Source organism: Salarias fasciatus, chromosome 20 (genome assembly GCF_902148845.1).
Source record: "Salarias fasciatus chromosome 20, fSalaFa1.1, whole genome shotgun sequence".
Lineage (NCBI taxonomy): Eukaryota > Metazoa > Chordata > Actinopteri > Blenniiformes > Blenniidae > Salarias > Salarias fasciatus.
This window is the reverse complement of record NC_043764.1, coordinates 12,859,989-12,878,103: the sequence shown is the minus strand read 5'-3', so window position 1 is coordinate 12,878,103 and position 18,115 is coordinate 12,859,989. Positions and strand designations below refer to the sequence as shown.

The 18,115-nt window shown below is 40.5% G+C and overlaps 3 protein-coding genes across 3 annotated transcripts; 2 read left to right on the top strand and 1 right to left on the bottom strand.

The window, feature by feature from the left end:
* Positions 1-1,618: 1,618 nt before the first annotated feature.
* Positions 1,619-6,994, top strand: atp6ap1b (ATPase H+ transporting accessory protein 1b). Its single transcript, XM_030117885.1, has 10 exons — positions 1,619-1,763; positions 3,611-3,731; positions 4,076-4,150; positions 4,251-4,444; positions 4,550-4,587; positions 4,945-5,030; positions 5,123-5,358; positions 5,469-5,504; positions 5,857-6,094; positions 6,192-6,994. The coding sequence occupies exons 1-10, from the start codon at positions 1,642-1,644 to the stop codon at positions 6,402-6,404; spliced, it is 1,359 nt and encodes a 452-aa protein (XP_029973745.1). The 5' UTR covers positions 1,619-1,641; the 3' UTR covers positions 6,405-6,994.
* Positions 6,995-7,726: 732 nt separating this feature from the next.
* LOC115407525 (protein pitchfork) lies at positions 7,727-9,127 on the top strand. Its single transcript, XM_030117891.1, has 5 exons — positions 7,727-7,955; positions 8,040-8,138; positions 8,275-8,399; positions 8,477-8,594; positions 8,943-9,127. The coding sequence occupies exons 1-5, from the start codon at positions 7,806-7,808 to the stop codon at positions 9,006-9,008; spliced, it is 558 nt and encodes a 185-aa protein (XP_029973751.1). The 5' UTR covers positions 7,727-7,805; the 3' UTR covers positions 9,009-9,127.
* Positions 8,833-13,210, bottom strand: taf8 (TAF8 RNA polymerase II, TATA box binding protein (TBP)-associated factor). Its single transcript, XM_030117889.1, has 8 exons — positions 13,054-13,210; positions 12,108-12,261; positions 11,739-11,837; positions 11,585-11,647; positions 11,377-11,501; positions 10,876-11,023; positions 10,660-10,799; positions 8,833-9,529 (listed from the first exon to the last, which is right to left on the bottom strand). Exons 1-8 carry the CDS (start codon positions 13,099-13,101, stop codon positions 9,389-9,391), a joined length of 918 nt encoding a protein of 305 aa, XP_029973749.1. The 5' UTR covers positions 13,102-13,210; the 3' UTR covers positions 8,833-9,388.
* Between the last annotated feature and the right edge of the window lie 4,905 nt (positions 13,211-18,115).

Below are 18,115 nucleotides of genomic sequence, written 5' to 3'. Positions count from 1 at the left end.
TCAACTGTTTTCAAAAACATGCCTGAAAAACTACTTAAATAGTGTTTCACAAATGTTTTCCACTCTATATATTCATTGTTTATGTCTCAGTTATAACACCATAAACACAATATTAGGAACTCTTGTAAACACAAGTTTATTTTTAAAGAGTTTAATGTTCTTCAAACTTTCCAGGAAAGTAGCATAATTCAAAATGAAATACTCTGTAGGACATGAAGAAAGAAAATATAAGGCAATGACGATGCATTTAAGTGAATAACAGCAATAATTATTCAAATTGCAAAAGTGGAAACACGGTGAAAGCAGAAGTGAAAACAGACAGTGAAAATAGGCTGAATGGCCAAAAAATTGGAAAATGAAAGTAACACATGCTTGAAAACAAATTTAAATACAATATAGCATTGATATTTTTGTTTTGCGTACAAATAGCTTATTAAATGTAACACATTTTTTATGCTGTCCTTATAAATTGAGGGCTTGCTGTAGCATTGTAAAAGACAATGCTGCTGTGTGGATCATAAAAAAAACCTGTTCGAGTTTATGATTGTCCAAGAATTTGTCAAGTATGATATTGTTGAGGTTTTTTTTTTTAACCGTTTTACGATTACATCGAGCTGTTTCTCGTTTCTTTAAAGAATGGCAGCTATATGTTTTGCATAAAGCACATTTTTCATGACACTACCAAAAAGGATGAGACAGCTGGACTGAAGAAAATGAATTAAAAATGTTTTTATTGAGACTATTAGCCTATAAAGAAATTTTTACAAAATGTAATTTACTTCACAACTAATGCTTATTACTATGATACTTGTGTTTTTTTAGAGTGACTCTGAAAAGTTTATGCATCCATCTTCTACACAGGCAGCTTTATTCTGTTCAGAGTTGCTGGACTGTGGGAGAGGTCAGGGTCACCCTGGACAAGTCTCCAGTCCATCACAGGGCAAACAGAGAGACAGGCAACCACACACACGCTCACATTCACACCAAGGGGCAATTTACATTTACCAATTAATCTCACATGCATGTTTGTGGACTATGGGAGGAAACCGGAGTAGGCTACTTGGAGGAAATGCATGCACACAGAGGAAGAACATGCAAATTCCACAAGAAAAATCCAGCTAGTTTTTGAACCCATGACTGTGCAAAAAAAAAAAAAAAAACTATCTTCATATATATACTCATGATATACCAAAGTGTTGAAATGATCCATTTTGAAATTCTTCATTGAGTGCCTAGGTGAAGTGATAATATTGTGCAAATAAATAGATTTAAAGTACATCAGCACCAGGGACAGCTGCCAGGTCGCTCAAAGAGAAGCCAGATATTTGTTGTTTTGCTATCAATTGCTGAGGTAGGAGCTGAGATAAATTAGATTTCAGCCAACAGGAGGGGTCAGAAAGGGGTGTGTTGAGACCATATTGAGAGAAATGTAATTATCCGCGGGTGTTTCACTAAATCAAGGACATAAGAGTGGAGCAGGGGAGGTAAACACGCAGCCTGTGGGCTTTTCGTGTGCACCCATGAGCAGGACAGCAGCAGGGAAAGAACCAGGAAGTGTTTTTTTTTCTCACGAGCTCCACGCACCTGACAGTCAGCTGCTCTGCGTCACGTGGTCAAACAAGGCGGAAGTCAGAAGTGAAAATGGCAGCATCTAGCCACTGGAGTCCGCGACGAACTGCGGCTTTTATCGCCTTTTTCCTCTCATTACTAACTTCAGGAAATGCCACAGCTCAAGTGCCTCTTCTCATGTGGTCCAGCGACGGGTAATACCTCATTTTAAACTTTATTAATCCAGCGAGACACACTTTATAAAACAACGCAGGCTAGCTGCCGTGCATGCTAAAGCTAGCTGCTAACCCAGCTAAAATTGACATTTGCCCTGAGAATTGTCTTCATATTTTCACTCCTGGCTTTGTTAACCTTATCTTACACAATTTAAAAAAGCGGTGTTATTTCAAACTATGCTAGACCTCATTACAAATCACCTGCGCATGTATCTGAAAACGAAGTACAAAGAGCTTGGTTGTGATTTCATTTCGAGTCATAAAACTTCTCTGATTCTGATAATTATGGTCTCCATTTGAAAAAAATAAGGAAACATGATCCGAGGACATCATCTAATATCCAAGATACTGTCTATAAACTGAAATGAGTAACAATATTTCATTGTACGTGTAGTAAATCTGGAAGAATCACCCTTGGAACTAAACTCGTTGAAATATAACTTTTCTATTGTATACTTATAGTCGATTGTAGATGAGTATTTCTAGGAAAGATGGTCATGTCAGTTAAATGATGTACCTCATTCAAAAGCTCTTTCTAGGAAGCCTTACTACATTTTGATTTTTATGACATTGGCATTTATATAGTTTAGTTCTGAAATTATTTAACTTTTCCATTACATATATTTTTGGGGGATACACCTTTTCATCTTTTATTAATTTAAGTTTTCAGTTATTTGTAGTTTGTTTACCCGAGTGTGCACCAGTTGCTAGAATTTCATTGTAGCTGATAATTCTGAGAATTAAAGTTGCAACTTTTTTCCAAAATATCTTTGCACTGCAGAAAGCAAAACTGAGCATCAAAGAGGCGCAGCAAGTTTCTTATCATCTTATATAGATGGACAAAATGTCAGTCAAATCAATCTGTTTAAATGTTTTGTTAAAATTAAAATTAAATGTCTTAAGCTATTCTCAGAAAGGCAGATTCAGAATCACAATTTCCCTTTAAGGAGCTCAGTTTTCTATCTTTTTTTTTAAATCACCTCCATTATACAGGATGTCTGAGTCTTTGAGATGCAGTGTGATCACATAAAATAACTGAGAAGGCAGAGTAACAACAGTTTGCTCATATGGGAAAAAAAGTGGTTTTCTGACTGATGATAGTAGCAAAACAAGGTCAGAGGAAGTGTTGAGGATTACTCTGAGACGGAATCTGTCTATGTGCTGTTAATGTGATATCAAATAGATGAGAAGTTGTTGCCAGATATGAGTAACCACAATGTATTTCCTGTATGGGGAATTTCCATCTGACAGAATATTTTCCAACTGCCTGACAGGACGAAGCTGAGCCAAGTTTTTGGCCTTTATCTCTTTATCTCTGTTAGTGTAAAAGTGAATTCACTGCTAATGCATGAAGCTTACTAATCTGGGAAAAATCAATTTTATTCTTAAAAAGTAGCTTTTGGATTGGTACATAATTTCACAGGGACCTGACCTGCTGTCAGTCATCAACATTTGCATGTTACATATCATCATCCTCCTATATATAAATTGAAATGTGTGAAGCCTGTTTGATTTATTTAGAATTTTAACATGCAAGTCCTCAAACTCATTAATAGTTTCTCTAAATATTATATCTCACATGGTCACTTTTTTAATTCACAGCCCATAAATGATCTCAGTTTAAAATACATAAGGTCTTTTAGTTTTTAAGTTATGAATGTAGAATTTATTTGTCAAAACAAGACAGGAGCAGATTCTCTTAGATAAAATGGGAGCGAGACGAGCTTTGGAAGTACAAATTATTTATTTGTATTCATATTTTGAATGCAGCACTGTCTGGAAAATGGATCTGAAGTGTTTTTTTTTATACTTCTTGTATTTTTAAGGTTACCACCGCTGGCCTCGCCCACTGCTGGCCACATAACCTCCATTGACCAGTTGACAGCCTACCTCACCTCCGCCTTCAGCGCTGGTTCACACACTGTGCTGCTTTTTCTGCAGGACAAGGTCAGTGTCTGGCACATGAAAGCATTTCCTGCTCTGCTGTACACACACCCACTCCTCCAAACTTCTTTTTCCACTGTTGATCTGATAGAAAAGCTAGTCCTTGGACAGAATGGGGTAGTAATGAATCATGTGTCGTCGCACTGCAGCCCCATGTGACACTGTAACTGTCTTCTCATTGGGGTGTGACAGTGAGCCTTTGCATTACTTCTCATTTCGCAGTTCCTTGGTAACACATTGTTCTGGTGCCAACTGTGTGTTAAATACAAATTATTGTGTGTGTGATCCGAGGAGTTCATTAATGCTTTTAATGGCCTCATGTTGTGAAACATTTTTCTTTTGTTCAGTTAAGCAAAGAGGACTTCACGGTCTTTGGTGGCGTGTTTGGAAACAAGCAGGAAAGCGCTTTTAGAAACCTGGAGGTGAGTGCTTACATGTTGCACAGAACTCCTGAAATGAAGGTGATTTTTTTTTTTTTTGCCAGATAAATGAGGGGAGTGTTTTCTTTGTTGGCCCATCCAGGCTGCATTGCAGTCCTCCTCCTCATCTGTGACACTCCCTGCACTGGAGTGGTCAGGCTCCTCCGCCGTCCTGGCTCTGCTGCAGGAGAAGCTCGGCGTTTCTCCTCTGCTTGTAGACGCAGACACTCTGCCACACCTGAGCATCAACGCATCCGCCAGCAATCTGCTGCTCATCAACCTTCCTTATTGTTCAGGGTGAGATTGGTTTGTCTTTTCTAAATATCTGAAGTATTCTGCAGTCTGCTTTCAACTCGTCATGCAGACTTCATCTAAATTTTCTTTGTTTTGATTGTTTCATAGATTGCAGAAGTCATGCAAAGAAACTCTGCAGAATAATGGTATGTTTCAACTCGGCTCAGAGAAATGATAACAATTGTTTTTAACTGAACCCTAAAGATTTCATTCAATATCATTAATCAATATCATATCAATGTTTATTTTTGTAGCACCTAACAGTGAATGCAACTCAAACTGGTAGCTGAGCTAATCATAAGATATTTTCACTTGGGTAATGACGAGACTAAGTTAACCAGTTTGATACTTCAGTCTGTCCACATGCTTTGAACACTTCCCCTATCAAATCCTTATGTTTTGTCAGGATTTCTTTGTTTCTTTTGAAGACTGAATTAAGTGAACCTTACAGCCCTAAAAACTTATGTATGCTTGAATATTTTTGATTTTTTTAATTCCCACAGATGAGATAATTGGAAAAGTTCAGACTATCATGAAAGACAAAGGTGTGCGATACACTGCGATATATACAGGACTCCAGCCATCACGAGTAAGACAGTTTAATTATGAAATTCACCAAACCACGTTCATATAGCGCAGTTTTCTTGTTTTTAAGAGGATCATTTGGGTTTCTCCTTGCAGGTGATTTCAGAGACACTTGAGATGCCTCAGCCGGCAGGCCGGTCCTTGTTGCAATCAACCCCAGCGCCAGTGAAGCCCCCCGTCATTTTTTATAATGCCAGCACTCCGTGCATCATGCTGTGGGCTGAGAAACTCTCCGTCAGCTTCTCCAGCCCGACCGAGTGGATCGACCTCCCTACAGAGGACCTTCCTACATCCGCTTTGACGGGATCTGTGTGTAACGGCACAAACTCACTGTGAGACAACTGATGGTTATATTGCTGAAGAACCTGTTTTGGGCCTTTAGATAAAACTTGGTGGAAAATGAATAATTTTAATTTTTTTTTTTCTTCTCTTTACCCTTCAGGCTTGTCATCAGTTTCACAAGAGGCATCACGCTACGGTAATTCAGTGATCAGTTCATTTAAACTGTAGACTGCTTTAAGACTCATCACTGTATTCGTACACTTTCTTCCTCGGACGTCTCTCTGTCTGCTTTAACTTATTATCTGGTTGTAACTTTAACCATGTGTCCAGCAAATTTTATATTGGGTAGAAAAAGTGTAAAGATTATTGTCTTCCTCTCTTTTCCTTTTTGTTTTAATGCTACCAGTTGAAGCACCCAAGTTGATTATGTAAATTTACACTCACAGGTTTGTAATTACACCAGAGAAACAGCTGTGGTTTTCACCATTACATTTCCAGCTGTGCGGTAATGAGTACTAATCAGGTACGGTTTCTTTGCTGATCTCCAGTTTTGCCATGAGTCAGAGGTTCTACTCGGTGTCGGCACGGAACTGGTTCACCCTGGACTCAGTGCAGCTGGAAGCAAACGGAACCACGGCCACGTTCTTCGGGAACCGCTCCATCTACGCCCCTGCTGAGTATTCCTTCCGCTGTCAGTCTGTCAGCAGCTTCCAAGATGCGCTGCTCATCCCGAGCACAACGGAGTCGGCCCAGTCCGACTGGAGACTCAACTTTGTCGACTTCCAGGTCCGGAGCTCGCCTGCCACTCCTGCGCTTTTCAAAGTTTGAATTATTTGCCACTTTGCAATTATTCATGCAAATGTTCTGTGCTTTGTTTATACAGATCCAGGGCTTTGGTCTGTCCAATGGGACGAACTTCTCCTACGCCAGTGACTGTGCAGGCTTCTTCACTGCAGGCGTCTGGATGGGTCTGCTCACCTCTCTGCTCATGCTGCTCATCCTGGTGTACGGCTTACACATGATCATGCAGGTGAACACCATGGATCGGTTCGATGACCCCAAGGGCCCATCCATTTCTGTGCCTCAAACGGAGTGAAGAACACACACACACACACACACACACGCTCGCACACACTCCTCAGTCATTCAGTGCCTTTTGATGGATCATCGCCACATGTATGCTTATCTTTCCTCACCTTCATAACTACAAGTGCCAGAAATTGATGCAATTTGTATTTTGCATGAGCTCAAAGATTTTTTTTTTGTGCCACTAGCTGGCTGTGCACAGTCGATACTTTGAAAAAAAAGTCATTTGCACTCTTCTCAAAATTCCTTTTTCTCCAACATGAATGTGATCACTGAATGCTGTAGGACCTTTCGAAACCTCAATTCTTACTGTTTTTATTTCCTCCCTGACTTGACTGTAAAGAAAGAAGTGCCTTTATGTCATACTTCCTGTGTGGATTTAGTTCTGCTGTCGCTTACTGTGATTTAATCGTGTCTGCCACTGAAAAGCTTCCTTAGCAAGTAATTTATTGATGTAAAAAATATATTATGCCTTCCCTGTCTTCAAACATTTGCTTTTTGATTCACAGTCCTCGGTTTTGTATTTGTCCAATTGTGCTGTTGCTATTACATGTACAGGATGTTGTCTGTAACTGAAAATAAAGAAATCTTTAAATTACAGTATGTGTTGTCTAAGCACCATGTGTTTGGGGGAAAATGTGCTACTCCTCTGCTCGTATGTTTCTATATATCTTGTTGGAAATAGAAGCGCTTGCTTCATCTCGGATGTTCAAGCTTCAGTTTCCTTTCTGTTTTAAGCGATGATAAAAGTAACAGCTTTTAAATCAATTCACTAAGATAACCAGCTATTTAGGAACGTTTTAAACATTTCTTTCAGGACACAGGAGGAGTTACCATTTTCTTTAAAACATCCCCAACAGGGTTGATTATTAGTGTATTTGTACATAGTTGAAGTTCTTACAGGAAATAATACTTCCTCATATTGTGTGGCCTGTGGAATGGTGAAATCTGTCATTACAAAGTTAGGAATGTTCACTGTTGGCATTATTTAAAACATACTAGTTAGCCCCTACAGAGTAAAAACAACATAGACATCACAACTATGTTATAAATTATATGAACTTAGTAAGTAGCTGCACTACACTCACATACAAACAGTAGGATCCCCATAGGTGTGAAAAATATTGGTTTTAACTTCGTAAATGATCATTTATTTTCGGTTAGCTTATGTTAGTGATGACAGCTTAGTTTTTTTTCTTTTTAATCACAGATTAAAAGTTGTTATATTGTCACGTTGATGGTTGTGCAATCGGAGGTCCCAATTCCCAGCTGCAGTGAACGCAGCACGAGTTAGCGTCTTGGTTGCCATAGCAACAAGAGGGCGACGTTCACCGATGGAAAGGAAGCTAAGTGGCTAAGCTAGGACTTCGTAGTTAACATTTTTTTTTCGTGCCAAAAAGTAACTTCTGGAATGTCCGCGGCTCCCGTTCATAAAGTAGCTTTCGGCAGCTCTAAGGAGAGGAAATTATTCCCTCTCTATTACGGCTCAGACCGGCTGGGAATTAAAATGCAGCGACAGGACGCGCCGCACCTCGGCCCCGGTTGCTATGACAACCACGAGGTTTGGTCAAGTTCCTTGTTTTACATCCAGAACCACAATATTTATGCTGAATATTTCCTGATATGTTTCTTGTGTTGCTCACAGTATGGAACCATACTTGACACCATAAAGAAGAAACCACAGAGTAAGAGAGGATATGCTCTCTCTGCAAGAACTGCCGCTCGATTTCCACCTTTAAATAAGGTATGCATTACAAATCGACCAACCAGGCTTTGTATTAAATTCTTAACTATTAACACATCATAGTCAATCCACTTCTGCCACTGAGAGTGCAGACAGAAATATCCACCACAAACAAAACACATTTTCTAATCGTCAGACAGCGACTCCCTCGCCACAGCAGTACCAGAAGGATCAAAGCAAGTCCGAAGTCCTCTCTCCTGGAAAAACACCTTTCAACTCAACCACGAGCAGGTTCAAAAGCTCAACTGACAGCAACCCAGGGTGAGATAAACACGCATGTAGCTGAAGTCCACCCGTGCTTTCACTGGGCTCACAGACACTGTTGCTGTGTGGCGCAGGCCTGGTATGTACACTCTGGACGGAGACACAAACAGGAAAGTGAGCTGGCCGATGTGCTTCGGAAGGCCGGACTGGACCGCGCTGCCTCAGCCGGAGAACAAGTCTCTCCGGGTGATGGTGAGTGAGGAGGGCTGGGTTTGTGTGAGTTCCAGCCAACCCAAAATGGTTTGACATTTACTTCACTGAAGTTTCCATCAAATATTTTTTTCAAATCTGCACTTCAAAATTGACACGTCTTTTATTTCACTTTAAGTTTTCTTTTATTATGAACAAAAGCTTCAAAAATGCTTGATTTTCACATTTTGAATGGGCAAGATTTAAACTGTAAATACTGTCAACCCTTTATACTTTAGCCAGGAAAGTCAAACTTTGTTTGCAAGAAAATTAGATTTTTTTCAGATGAATCAATCGTTATTGCATTTTGCAGGCTGTAACTCCTAATGGTCTTTTTTTTTTTTTCCTCAGCTAACCAGTGAAAAAGAGTTCATCAAACAAAGAAACAGGGTGGCTTACCTGAGTCTGTACTATTAACTCTGAAGACAAGCTCAGTGGATGTCAAGAAAAGATGAATTTGTTAAAGTAAAAAAAAAAAAAAAATACATGTGTTTTTCTTCATAAAATGACTTGATTCTCATCTGGACAGAAATTCCATCAAACAGAGGTTTTACAAAAAAAACGAGTGCTTTGCTGGGTACGGAAAAGTGAACACAACAACAACAACAAAACTGAAATCTTCAACAGTCAGTTGGTGAAAGTCAGCCCATCTCCTGGTCCCAGTGATGAGGAGCAGCTCCCGTGGTCCTGGACGGGCGCCGAGTTTCAGCTCTGCAGAGGGAGTCGCTGACCGCCAGCTGAATGCACCAACCAATGAGGGTTCAAGTGTGAGTCTGTCCGTTCAGGCCGGGCCAGACTCATTTCTTCCTCCTCACTTTGGGCTTCTTGACCGGCCGGAGGTACGGGTTGTCAATCACATTGTCCTCGCTGGTCTTGGCGGACGGAACGACGCCGCTGGGAGGAAGCATGGAGTTCTCTTTGTCGGCTCCTGGATCATCCTGGACGGTGGAAATAAACAGTGGAAACTAGTGAAACTAGTGGCGTCCCACGACACTGCACTGCTGCTACGAGCAACGAATGGAAACTAAAGTCCAGGACCAGGAGATGAGAACACTCATCTTTAACGTCACTCTTACATAGATCTGCCCTAAAAGGTGAAACGAGTGCTTCAGTTCCATGTTGCAAAATAACTTCAACTTTCAATATCCGACAGTTCTTCCATGATAATTTGTTTTAGATGATAAAGATACGCTCATTTTACAGCTAGTAGCAGGCAATTTTACAATTTTCTACAAATCATAAACAGTCAAGAATCTATGGTTATGTAAAGTAAACACACCAAATCCTGCCAGCAGCGACATGATGGCAGTGGAGGAGAGAAATAACAGATGATACTGACTTTGTTAACCAACTATCAGAAACAAACGAAACTGAAAGAATTCATATATTTTATTTGAATTTAGGAACAACAACAAAGTGAACTTTGATTAAAAAAATGTAAATTAACTGATGATTCTGTGCATTTTGTGCTGTTGATCAAATCTTCATGGAAACACAGCGGTAACTTTGTTGAGTTTTCAAGCAAATCCGCTTATAAGCCTTGGTTTAAAAGAAAAAAAAAGGAAAGAAATGATCTTTGAAAGATCACTGTTATGGATATTTACTGCCCAGAACAGAGCATTTGGTTTTGGAAAAACCCACCATCAGGAAACCAGAACTTAATGCGTGGTGTCTCCACATAGAGATGTTTCTGTCTTGAGAGCGGTCACATGCACCGACGAAAAGATCTCCCTTAAAAAGCTCACTCATAATCCACAGCAAATACAAAACGCCTTCCCTTCAAACACTTGTTATCATGATTATCATTTAGGGTGACCTTTCTACAGTGGTTCATCTTAATTTGCGTCACACTTTCTACCACAAATTGAGAGTATGTGTGAAAGAAAAGAGGGATCGGATGATTTCTGTACTTGTTTTCAGTTTGTGCCTTTCACTTTTAGGTTTACTAAAAAAATCAAGTGGTGCTATGATCTTAGAAACTCACAGAAAACCCACTAAACTTACCAACCCACAAATTTAGTAACACTCTTTGGAATCTGTGACGGAGTGTGGAGCTGTGAAGACGCACCGTGATGTTTCCTGTCGTGTTCTCGCTGTCTGTCTGGTCGTCCTGCTCGGAGGAGTCCGTCTCCTCCAGGGTCTGCAGTTCCAGCTCAGACGGCAGGAGGGCGCTGAGATACGGGATGGTGCTCGGCCGGGCCGCAATCACTGACGGCCAGAGTCACGGGTCACTCAAATGTGCACACATCTGAATCCACCCGTGTCATGTTGAAGCGTCACTCACATGGGAAGGCGGAGATGTCGTCTTTGAAGAGGCTCTGAGTTTCTCCCGTTTTGGCCATGAAGCGAGTGAGCGCTCGCTCCACGTCTCTCCTCTGGGTGGCCGCCTTCTCTCTCACCACCTGGTAGTCTGACACCGGTTCTCTGAACGTCTGCGGAGCAGCAAAGAAAACACAGCTTTGACATCACCTGAGAATTAACACAACTGACTGTGTTTCAAAACATGTAGAGGCAAACTTCATATATCTATCAAAATGTTTTTATGGAAACCACTTATAGCTGTGAAAAGAAGTGCATATTAACTATATTAAGTTCCAAAGAAAAACTTGTAAATACTTTCAGTCCAATCAAAATTTGAATTAAATTTTTCGGTCGTTTTACACTTGGAGCTGCAGTAAATCACACTCTCACCTCCCAGCATGAACGTACTCATTCCGAAATGTTTCTAAATGAAACTAAAACACAGTCCTGATGAATGCTCAGGAGTGGAAAGCTTCAGACTCACTGGTGTTTTGATGTAGCTGTGGGGATCGGGGAACTCTGGGAAGTGTGCTGGGATGTGAGGTGGATGTGTGCGCTTCTGTCCAGCTGACAACGATTTGGGAGTCACGGGTGCGTTCGTCACCGGAGCTGAAATTCACAAACACCAAAAAAATCAATAAACAGCAATCTGTCATCTTCTGGGTCTCATCTCTTTTCTCTTGTTTACTTACGGGCAGTTATCACCATCCTCTGTGATCTTTTGGCATAAACGGGCAGAGTGTCAACATTGAAGCCTTCAGAAACAAAAACAGGATCAACAGTCTGTTAGGCTTTAAATTCTTTTAGCTGCAAGGTTTGTAACGTGGGCGATCACTGAAGTCTTACCCATTTCAATGAGTGTGACCACTGTGTCTGGCAGGGTGGGGACGCTCCTGGCTGTGTGTTCACAGTATGCTTTAGCACATCGTCCGATTTCTGTGATATCTAAAGGAAGAAGAAAGGAACAAAACACAAGTGTGTAATAAAGCTCTCAAACTGATCGGTGGACTTCCCTTCTAGATCATATGTCCCTCATCGTCTGCACCAATTCAGAGCTAATGGGATAGATATTATTCCTTGTATATAACATAGTTACACTTAAGTGTGCTGCCGCTTTTCTTATCCAAAAAATACTCAGTGAGATTCTCTTACATAAGAATTACTGAAGGGCTAAATTGAAACAAAAAATAGGAGGACTTTAAGATTTTTACATACAGCTCTGCATCATCTCAGTGAGTGTTTCCACTGCCGCCTTCTCTGCGCTCTCGAAGCCACACTCAGTCAGCAGGGCGCTGACCACAACCTGCAGCGTGCGGCGCCGGGCCAGGTAGTAATTCTCTGCAGGGCTGGTTGCTGCTTTACTGCCACGCTGAGAGAAAGCAAGCAAGAACAGATGTAGTGAATATATGCATCAGTAAAAACATCAGGAAACAAAATGTGCAACATCAGGTTATTCACCTATACGACGGAGAAAGAGGCAAGATGAAAAAACATAAAAACAACACATCATCTGAGTTGTTGTTAAAAAGCTGGAGAGCATTGTGTATTTCAGCTAGTTCAACATTGGAGGTCCCAAACAGTTTGATCACTACACAATAACAGAAAGCCATCCTCATCTAGAAATTGTTTCCCAAAGATGTACACAATGTAGTACAGAAAATGCATAACAATTAATCAAATACCAAACATATGGAGCTTTGTATCATATAATCTGTAGCCGTATAAAAGGTTAAGTAAAGAATGTTTCTCTAACAATGAAATATCTGGATGATATTATTTGAAAGCAAATAAGAACACAATCAATTGTGTGAACAAAACAGTCTTATGTGTATATTGTGTTGTGGCAGTGTAAACTGTGAGTATTCATATTGTTCGTGGCAGAAGTGGTGATTTAGCCACAGGAATGATACTGATGCTAATTATTTAAACGACTACTGGCCACCGGGCAGATGCAATAAAACACCGATTTCGGTTAAACGGCTAGAGGCTTAACATTGGCTTATTTGAATAAAGATGACTAATGAGTAACCGAAGAAAAACAAAGGTTTTAATTAGAGCATGTAGCAGTAATCTGAAGCTTGTTTTGACATGTTCAGCTACATGGAGCGTCGCTGCTCTGTTAGCTAAACATGGTGAATCTACGATAAAGACACTTTCTCACCCCTCCTGCATTCAGCGACGCCCCCGACGAAACGGCGGGGTCCGCCATCGCTGATTCTCTGGATTCGTTCTGTTTTATGAACGTGAATTATAAAAAGAAACACTTTGCAAAGACAGAAAGCATTTAGCCGCCATCAGTAAACACGAAGCGAGTGTGTGACGTCATTTCCGCTGCCTGACAGTGTCGATGGATGAGACACTATATTTCACAGCGCTCCCTGGTGGATGCATGTGAAATTACACCTAATGCATTCTCCACATTGACTCCGGTTGTCTGCCTTTTTTCAACCCTTGTACGGTAACATGGATAATGCCCATAGATATCGTGTATTTTATATTCGGTAATAGGATTATCGATGCAATATTGATTTTTGACAGGGAAAAATGTTTGACCTTAGTAACGTTACCTTGTGACATAAAATAGAATTCATGGAGCTCATGACTTGAACAATTTATGATTACAACATGAATTAATGTACTTCTAAAAATGGATAAAAGTGGGTAATATGCATGGCATATATAGGGTTTAAGTGGGGTTTATGTTATAAAACGTCTTGGCTGCCAGGAAAAATTAATTAAACCACTTGATTTCTTAAAAAAAAACCTCTTATATTAAAAGTCAATTTCTCTCAGTACCTATTGTTGCAAAGTGTTGTGTCATGTTATACATATACTTTCACTCTTATCTGTTTAACTGTATTGCACTGTTGCTGTTGTTTAATGCATGTTGTTCTCAGGTTTTCCATTGTATCTTTTGTAATATTCAATACTCTTAGCAGTGGTCCCAATTATCTGTGCCATTTTTGTGCTTGTTGAGAAAGAACCCATATATTTACACCAGGGCGGTTGTTTTTTGTGTTGAACTGTTTGAAAATCTGAAAATGTTGGTGGTTGATTTCCACATTAAAATTTTAGAGCAAAATGAACACATCCACCAGTCTCTATATTATGTTTGAGCTGGTACACATCAATTCTTTTTTTTTTTTTTTACATTACCTGTCAAAGAAGAATCAGACTGCAGTCAGTAGGGCAAAATGCCAACAAACATGCTTCATTTTACCAACAAGCTGTTGCATTTTTTTTTTTTTTGACATTATCTGTCAAAGAAGAAGCAGACTGCAGTCAGTAGTGCAAAAATGTAAACAAATGTGCTTTGTTTCAGGTAATGCACATCATTTAAGTAACCCCAGAAGATTATTTGCCAGAAAAAGAAGTCTATCCACAGCATCTGGCTTCAGAGTTGCCTTGTGGCAGGATACAATATTGCCACTGGGGCTAAAATCCCACTCTGATGGTGAGCTGGTAGCAGGACTGCATAGGTAACACTAAGTAGGCTTAGTCTTGGATATGTTTGGATGGAGGAGTTTCCACCGTGCCAGGGGATCTGTCTCACTAGCTATGTTTCCATTACCCTTTGTTGTAAAATCAAAGCAATATATTACAATTGTGATTTGTGGCCATTTCCATTGAACAGTCAGTCCCACCTGCCTGACCATCAATCCTCTGGTCCGGTCATCCTCTGCATCTCACATCAAAAAAGAAGTTCCCTTTTCAGAAATGAAGCTGCTCAGACTGAGCTGGGGATGTGCTTCCTAAAGAAATGTATGCTTAGCAGATTCATTTCTTTCTTTGGGACCATGCCTCTGAGCGTTGTGCACACAAGGGCGTCTGACCGTAATTTGAATTTTGCCATGTCTGAAGGATAATATTTACCAGCATTTGAATGGATTTTATAAAGAACTCCCTTGTGCTGTTATGAACTTTCTCCCTGCTGTGGCAACTTTTGTGAAGTTTGGGTTCAGGAATTTTTCTGTCTTAAGTCAGAAGAACCATGTGCCCAATGAAACAGCTGAGGAAGGGATTGAAAGATGTGATGCTTTGACCCCTGCTGGTTTCCAGGCCAGATGTTGACCAACTTCTTTTCCCCAAAATGGCTGAAATGCAACTCTCGATCATTAAATTGATCAATTTAATGCATTTTCAATCACTATGCTGGTTGTTTTTCCGTTTATCAAGAATGTGATCTGCAGATTCCTTCAGGCCTTCTTTTAAAAAAAAATACATTCTTGAAGATGCTCCTGGAAACAATCACGTGGCCTTTTGAGGATAGTGAGAATTTGACAGAATGCACGAGCCGCCACATCACTGCTTTTCTCAGGATCCTCACTGAAGCAGGTATAAACACTTTCTTTGGCTAATGCTCTGGATAAAAATGATCAGATAAAGATGAACTAAATGCTATCTTTAATCCTTTTCATGACTTTCAGCTTCATCAGGCACCCTGGCCCAGCTGCTGACATTCTGGGTTGGCTGGGAGACGCTTCCTCCTGAACTGAAAGTGGAGATTTCTGGGGGAAGCCTTCCGACATCCTCCACATGCTTTGAAACAGTCAAGCTGCAGCTCATTTCAAAAACTACGTGGACTTTAAGGAAGCACTGGCTTCATAAAATTGCACACGCTCAGGATTTAGACTCATTTAAATTTTTTTCTTCCCTGGCCTGCTTCTGGGCTTCTCAGAGGCTAAGGGTCATATGTCTACAATCACTGTCACATTTGCATGATCACCCTGATCGTTAATCACTCTTCATATTCTGCATGTAGACTCAGTCACCTTGTTGTCTTGTGGGGTATTAGACTAATGGCTATTTGTATTAGGTCTCCCCTGATGCCCTGATTTGTAATTTGGTACCGGGATCCTCAGCTTGCACACCCCAGATAACTGCCAGCGATATTCTCTAACAGAAGTCTGTAGAATGCCCTCTGTCATACCTGTCATAAAAAAGTAGACCATTCGGCCTTGGCTCATCTCCTCTTGCTGCTTACTGTTTTCCACTGCTGGTGCTGTCCTGCTTACAGTAGTATATCAATAATCTGGATGAATGTATAGATTTTTTTTCATGAATATCTCTTGACTATACAGCGAGCGCAGAAGGGTCCTCACTGCAGCAGGTCAAAGCTGGCATCATGTAAAAAAATACCTTAGTTCATGAAAAGATGATTCATGACAGGTTGAAACTCTCTGTGATGTACGTGAATCTCTTCTCAGAAATGCACAAATAATTGGGGTGCCATTCTCTGCTGTTTCCTACATTATCAATTGCTCATGTTCAGACTTTTGGTCAACAGTGCAGGTTTGTAATCCAACAACAGGAGCGGGAGTACTGTATACATTCTGTAATGCTTCATAAAAGATTACACTTCCAGTTTACAAGTATGATTCATATTTCATACAATAATGTATCTTAGTTTTATTTGTTCCACAACTGGACAGGGTGGCAGAGGGCCTTGTTTCACCCCTGAACAGGAGGAAGCTATTTGCACCACAGCTGTAAAATACAATGAAACAATACAGAGGGAGATGAAGACTGGCCCATTGACAGGGTCTAGAAAACACACCAAATGAGTGTGAAGCAGCAGCTCTGCAGGGTTCCATTTGAAAGAAGCGGTGAAAGCATGAAGGACATGAGTTATGAGTATGTATAGGTAAAACATGTATGGGTATGTAGTAACTGTACCTCACAGTGAACAGCATGACATTGAATAGTGACACGTAGCACAGCCACTGGGACTTTTATGTACTTGCTATGGCTGTAGAAAAGAAGATGCAATTTTATGTACAGTATCTTATCCAAAACGAAAAAGCATGTAATTAACAAAACTCATTTAGTGTCTTCTGGACAGAGTATACTGGAATTTAAAGCAAGTGACATACTGTACAACTTTATCAAGGCTGTCTGCAATCCAACGAAATGCAAAAATCACACATTAAACCAAAGAAGAAAAAAGTTCTACTTCACCCACATAAACTTATTAAAATAAGCAATCATGACAATATAGATAGTTTTTAATTTTTATTAAAATTTAAATTGCAGTATGCTTTAGAAAAGCAAAGGAGTACGAAACAACGCGTCGTCCGCTTCAACGTCAGGATCACGTCCGTGCTTGTGGAGTCTTCGTGTTTCTGCTGCGGCTGTTTTTGTCTTTAATATTTAATTTTTATGAACATTTAAATTGCATTATTTCCCAGAATAGCACAGACGTAGGAGACAACACGTTGTCCGCTGCATCGACGTCGGGATCACGTCCGTGCTTGGTGGTGTCTTCGCGTTTCTGCTGCTGTTGCTTCTCTTCGTTCCTGGAAACAAGTTTTTTATACTTTTTTCTTCAGTGCATGCTGTTGGCAATTATTTTTTTTTTGACTTACTTACTGTTTTGTTCCTGGAAACAAGCTCTTTATACTTACTTTCTTCAGTGCGTGCTGTTGGAAATGAATTTTTTTTTACTTATTTACCTTTTTGTTCCTGGAAATTACTTTTTGTCATTTTCTTAGCACTTTGTTCCTAAAATTCCTGCTTTTCACTATTTCTTAAACCATTTTCTGTCCCGAGTTCCCCATTTCTAGGTTCTAGTTTCCATCCCCATTTTCAAATTTCTTGTTCCTATTTCTGAATTCCTCTTCTCTGGACCCCCACCCCCTAGCCCTTTTTCTGGGTTCCTTTTCCCTGATTCCAAGTTCCCTGATCAATCCATCCATAGTAAACTACTTACCTGGGGCAGGGTTGGGGGGGCAGCAGTCTAAATAGAGATGGCTACACTTCCCTATCTCCAGACACTTGTGTCAAATTCCCCATTCTTTGTTCCCACTTCCCTGCCCCTGATTTGAAATTCCCCACCCCTCATTCTCAATTCCCTGTCCCTTATTCGTGGTTCCCTGCCCCTTGTTCCAGTTGCCCTGCCCTTTAGGTTTTTCTTCCTAACTCGGAGTCCTCCTTCCTCTACTCATCGCACACCCGGAGAAAGGTGAAGAACGGCATGGTCGACTTGATGGCCTCTTCCTTTCCTTGCTGCTCGGCGTTGTCCGTGCTCGTCAGCCACTTGTGGAACGTGGAAGACGAGATCAGTCTCCAGTAGTAGAAGACATCGAAGAGCAACCACAGGAGGCCTGGAGAACAGGAGAGGAGATGCATATTAGATTATTTCTCTGAGTGCTCGTTTTTCTTTATGTGCCCGTTAATGCAGCATGTGTTTGTGTGTGCTTTTGTTTTTTGAAAAGGTCCATTCA